Here is a 6,000-nt window from a genome sequence, read left to right as displayed (position 1 = left end):
CTCCTCCTCCTCCTCCTCCTCCTCCTCCTCCTCCTCCTCCTCCTCCTTTTCCTCCTCCTTCTCCTTCTTATACATAGTATACTGACTCCGCTATTTCTAAAAACGTAACGCAATCGTGGCGACGTATGCGAGGAGCGCGCCAGAGAAACCACGAGTGAGAAGGCGCGACGCACGAACAGCGAGTTGTATTAATTACGAGATAATTGTGCGAAAAATAAAAAGGCAAAGTGATATAATAGTGAATAATTGAAAAATCAGCGTTAACGTTGTGCAAAACCAAAACGTGAAAGGACTACTGTTGTTTTGAATCTTAATTGCAACGTCGTCTGTCTCTTGCTCGTTTACGTTTAACGATCACTTTTTCTTTCCGTTTCCCTCTCTTTGCAATACCTTTTTTGTTTTTGTATCTTTTTCTATTTTCGCGTGACCGCCATAGGAGTAATCAAGTAATTGCGATGTGTGATAATACTAACACGACGACGCAGAGTATAGCGGACTACCTGTCACAGTTACTAAAAGATCGAAAGCAGTTAGCTGCTTTCCCTAATGTCTTCATACATGTAGAGCGCCTACTAGACGAAGGTAAGCAACCATTAATCCACTAATATCTTCTGTACCTTCGGTAATGCATCATTTCACTCGCGACACGCCTTACTTTGGTTGCATGATTAACGCCCACAGCGATTCATACTTGGAGTTCGGTCCAAGCATGTTCTACATGCCTGTGAAACTTTCGCCATAGTTTCTGAGATCTTACGGATTTCGCTACGGCATTCGCGCACGCGAAAAAAATACGCAACGTCGCTTCGCGTCGTGTCGAGGAACGCTGTTCATGCCTGAGATACCGGTTCTTGTTACCTCGTAGTTTCCCATAATCGGCAACGAACTGCTCGCAAACATCGTATCTCGATCATGTGTCACGTGTTACGCGTCCCGGTCTGCTCTTCGTGTCTTCGAGCCTGCCGTTCACTTTATTTTTCCAATTTTCTACGTCGGAGCGAGAAGGACAGGAAATTAACTTATACAATGTAAGTTGATCAAAGTAACTTACAATTTCATGTGACTTACGATCCATATACATAACTGATCGATTCTACTAATCTTGACATAATTCGATTTAGTCTATTCGGCATTCCGCCAGCCTGGCTCAGAATTATTGCATACGGCTGAGGAAACAAGATATGAAATAACGGGTGGGGAAACTGTCATTCTGAAAATCAACTATACAAATCTACTAATGTCACGGATTATGGAAAATTCGTAGTACACAGTTTGCTCACGCCCGTATTTTATGTTTGCGTTTCTCCTGCTCGTTAATATGTGTTTTCTCTATAATCTGCTTCACTCGTATCAACCATTCTGGAGAATAGTTTTTCACTCTCTATTTTTAGACAGTCTTGTGCGTGCGTCACGTACGTGTATGCACTGTACACATGCAGACTTTACGACACGTTTACGGTGCTTTCAGTTTTTTTCTAGACAAGAAACCTATTTCGTAAATTTTCATATAAAATCTAGTAAAATGTTTAATATATCGCCGCTCTATGTAGTTCTCAACTATTCTGTCTCCACTACTTTGTAAACTGAGAAAACCCAGTCTAAAGTTTATGATGTTTATATTATTGTGCGGTGTTAGGGCTTAACAGAACTAAATATTTATTGTTTTCTAACTGGAATTTTTATTGTATTATCACCAAATTGTATTCTTTATAATAATGAGACATACGTACTTATATGAATTAATCAATTCCTTGTTTTCTTGAAAAATGGAGTTAGGACTAATTACGAACCAGGGCGACGATATATTAAATTTATCTTGTGCATTGTACATTTGAGTATTATTATATGTCATTGGGAAACAAGAAAAGTTCGCAAATTAAAGTTAGTAATTCAGAAGATGAAGAAAGAGATATATGTAATATCCTGAATGCAGAAAGTTTTAAGCATCCAGTCTACACATGAATTATTTCCTATTTTTTGTTTGTAAATTCTGTCTCTAAATTCTATTATCACTTTATATGCGCGATTTTGTGATATATACTTGTTCCAATATATGAACCACTTAAAAGGGAAACTGATCAATTTGGCTTTTTGCAAATGTCAATTTTCATTATTCGGATTATTATTACGTTCAATTCTCAAGTAGTAAATGACTTAATTTCATAAGCTCATTTTGCTCATGGGCATGGCGTAAATAATATTATCTACGCTCTAAGGCAAATTTTTAAAAATTACGTTCATAATTCTAATTGTCAACTTTCATAGTTAAACAATGGTGGCTTCAAGATCATTCATATTCATATATGTATTTTTTGTTCTTTCGTACAATGTAATTTCAGAATATGTATATCATATATAGGGTTTGTGTTGAAAACTTGGCATATTGTATTTTTGACTTCTCTTTAAATTACTGAAGCATGAGTCACGTGGAAATACATATAATTTAATAGCACTGTTATTACAATAAAGCACGAATTATAAAGTAAAATATATATTTTTTGTATATCTGGTTAAATTATTATTTGGTTTCTTTACGAATTAATTTATTTTAAGTACCTAAAACTTGAACAAAAACCATACTTTGGAAATAATACCTTCTAATTATGAAATATCATTTTATGAAAGAGCTACTATTTATATATTTTCTAAAATACTTTAATATCTTTCGAAATATGTTTGTCAATATTTATTTCATGTTTTTAGCATTTTTACTATATGTGTCATTTTGCTATGTATACGCAAACATATTCGCAGTGAACCTAATTGAATAATTTAATACACAAGAAGTCATAAAATGATTTTTCTATCGTGACTTATTGACAGTAGTAAAATTATACTTAATACGAGCATTTAACTCTCGGAAGGGAAATACATAACCTATATCTAAAGAGCATATTATTACTGCATCGAAACAATCATTTACTATATATGTATTTATGGTTAAAGGGTATATATATTTATTTTTATACTATAATTATATAATAATTATATAATTGGTAATATTCGTATTTATTTAACACAACTCATAATGATTAGTGTTTAAAAGTAACTTTGTAAATAATAGTTCTGGTAGTGTCTACAATCATAGATTCCTATTATTTGTGATTGTAACTTGTATTTGCATTTGTAAATAACAGATACATAGTTACTTCGTAGTATGTGATTTACATATAGAAAAATAATAAATTTAAAAGTAATTTTTGTCATTTTTGCAACTAAATACGTGTTATTTTAATAACTATAATAAAGTTCTAAATGTATTATTTTAGTAACTATAACAAATAAATGTATGCATAGATTTTTTTACTCAATATTTGGAAAATCAGGTGAAAGCTTCTCTGTTATTTTTGATTTGCTTGAAAATAACATTATTTAAAGCGTATGTGCATTTTAGTCGTCTATACTGTTTCACAGGAAATGTGTCAAATGACGTTTACGACAAGAACCGGTTTTGCGAAAGCTCTCTGATCTCGCGCATTCCTACAAGGATATAGTCCTGTTGATGCAAAGAAATTCATTTTATTCTTCTCTTCTTCGATTAAATTTAGTATGATATTTCATTGATTAATGTTCAAAATTCAGTTTTATGCATTTGTTATTCCTTATATTGATTCATACTTCATACATATCTTAAGTATTATACGAGTATATCAATTCATAAACGAGAAACCTTTCGTCGATAATTTTGTTCATATATTGTGCTTGTGATATAAGTATACTCGTTATGTTAACTAAATTATATTATTAAAAAAAAATCGACAAACAACGCCTTGCTAACAGCCTCAGAATATTAGAGCCTTTAGCAAAAATTAGGATATTATATATCCTTATATTATTATATATTGTCTTGTTTTAACACAAGAAGTTATCGCTAATATCTTTGACAGTTGGTGCGACTTTAAGTAATACAACATCAACTCCAATTAACAGGATTAGAAAATCTGGTAATACGTACATGATTTTGACGCATCTATCTGTGCTCTGGTGTACGACGCCTTCAGACGAAAGTACGGTTTGCATTGCACGCAGTTAGTCTTCTGTTACATTCTAAACGATCTTTTCGACAAGGATTTTAACGTATAAGGAGCTTCTCTCCGACCTAAACTTCTCTTGCCTGTTAAAAGTTGGACTAGCTTACAATTGAGGACGGACATGTAGTATTAAACGTAGTGAAAGAAAATTAGCGAAAAATTGAAGAGAACAAACATGTCATAACACGTTATGATGTAGACCTGGAGTCTCTGCACAATGTTGTTCATCGTAATGCATAGTTCATGATGGCTCAACCGTATTGCAATCGTGTTCGAAAGATCTATTTCGAACACGACGTAGCAAGTTTTCTCGGTGACCTAGTGGCGTGAATAGAACTCGTTGTCAAGCGCGTCCTTTCGAAACTGTCTAGCGAAAACTTGGACAGACACGAGGTCTAGTTTTCTTCTGCTACTAGGTCGTTGTGCTTAATCATTTCAAATGGAAACGTATGAAATCATACACGGTCTCAAATATAATAGATTGATTAGTGTCGTATCACATCTCACGGAACAATTCATACATACTTCAAGGAAATCGAGCTTTTCCTATCTATATGTATACTGATAATCTCATTTAGATCAAACATATCTATCTAGATTTTAATGAAGTATGTAAGTCAGATATAAACATTAAAACAATGCATTAAGAATAATTTCGTCAATCTTCATTTGCTTTTTGTTCATTTTTAAGTAACGATTTAATTTCAGTAATGATTATAAAGGGCACTGCTATATTTTGCTATTGCATCTTCGATCAATATCTTTTCGCGTAAAATACATTCACATAAAACCTTTCAAGCAAGTGAGAAGCGATAGTTTTAGAGATTAACAATGGTGTGTACTTACATATATTGAGGTCGATTATACCAATAATATTTTCATATTTTTGGAATTTTTGTTCCGTTTAAAGCTTGTCGATAAGTAAGCTTCCAGTAAACTTACATATTTCACATTCTCATTTTCACTATTCGTTCTCTCCGGTAACTGTTTCCCTGTTATTCAATTTCTTGCTTGCACTTGACCTGATCTGTTTACAAGTATTCAAAACATTAAAACACGACCATAATCTGCCAGAATATGTTACAAATGTAAATAGTCTACTTATATGTATTTCTAAGGACTGCTACTACTAACAATTACTAAATGTAGTAGTGAAGAACTTCCAATGTTTTCAATAAATGTATTAAAGAATTTATTACATCCTAATTTATGTTTAACTTTTTGTGTAATGAAATTTTATGAAATTGTCCTTATATTTGATCAAATTTTTTTTTGCATGCGGATTGCATAGTACCTATATTTGCGCTCATTACTATTAATGAAATTGACATAAAGTTTAACGAATAACACTGTAATATCCGGTTGATTTGATTTTCAATATGCATAGATTTTTGGTATAATCTAAATAAATAGGTATATGTGTAATGTTTCCAAGGTTGATATACGACATTTATACTTATTCGATTAAATAAACTTTAGAAATTGTTTCCATATATTCACAAAAATTATATTCTTTTCGCTATAAAAATACAACTGGTGAAATCAGTAACTAGAATTGATATTTATGTGTTACTATTTTTATTCAAAAATATCTAAATTATTTCTCCTGACTTTAACCGAACGAACAAATATATAAGTATGTATATACATATACTTAATTTTGTGCGTATAGTGAATTTGCAGTATGTGACAAGTTATTAATTAGCTTTTAATGAAAAAGACGCTGAAACGATGGTCTGTACGTAAAAATAAAAATACATACATGAGCAAGTACAATTTCTCGTAAACACATCCAATGAGAAAGATGGAGAGAAAGAGTGTATGTGTGTGTATGTTATTAGTCGACAAAAGGGAAGTAAGGTGGGTAAAGAAGAAACGATTTCCTCGAAAGCAGAGAACCACGTGTTTATACTTTCTTCGTTTCCCTTTGATAATCTTAGCATGTTGAATGGCAAATGTTCGTACTCGC

The 6,000-nt window shown here is 32.3% G+C and overlaps 1 protein-coding gene across 5 annotated transcripts in view; it reads left to right on the top strand.

Annotated features, from left to right (window-relative positions):
* Nucleotides 1–6: 6 nt before the first annotated feature.
* LOC100747971 (protein held out wings) overlaps nucleotides 7–6,000 on the top strand; it is a 46,595-nt gene continuing 40,601 nt past the window's right edge. For all 5 annotated transcript variants that reach the window (XM_003489750.4, XM_033320883.1, XM_012386032.3 and 2 more), the window contains exon 1: nucleotides 7–582. In XM_003489750.4, the coding sequence (XP_003489798.1) occupies nucleotides 456–582 (127 nt within the window). In that variant the 5' untranslated portion in view covers nucleotides 7–455. The remainder of the gene's footprint in view (nucleotides 583–6,000) is intronic.

Source organism: Bombus impatiens, unplaced genomic scaffold (assembly GCF_000188095.3).
Source record: "Bombus impatiens unplaced genomic scaffold, BIMP_2.2 scf_0368, whole genome shotgun sequence".
NCBI classification, from domain to species: Eukaryota; Metazoa; Arthropoda; class Insecta; order Hymenoptera; family Apidae; genus Bombus; species Bombus impatiens.
Note: the sequence above shows the minus strand (reverse complement) of the source record. Positions and strands in the feature narration are given on the sequence as shown.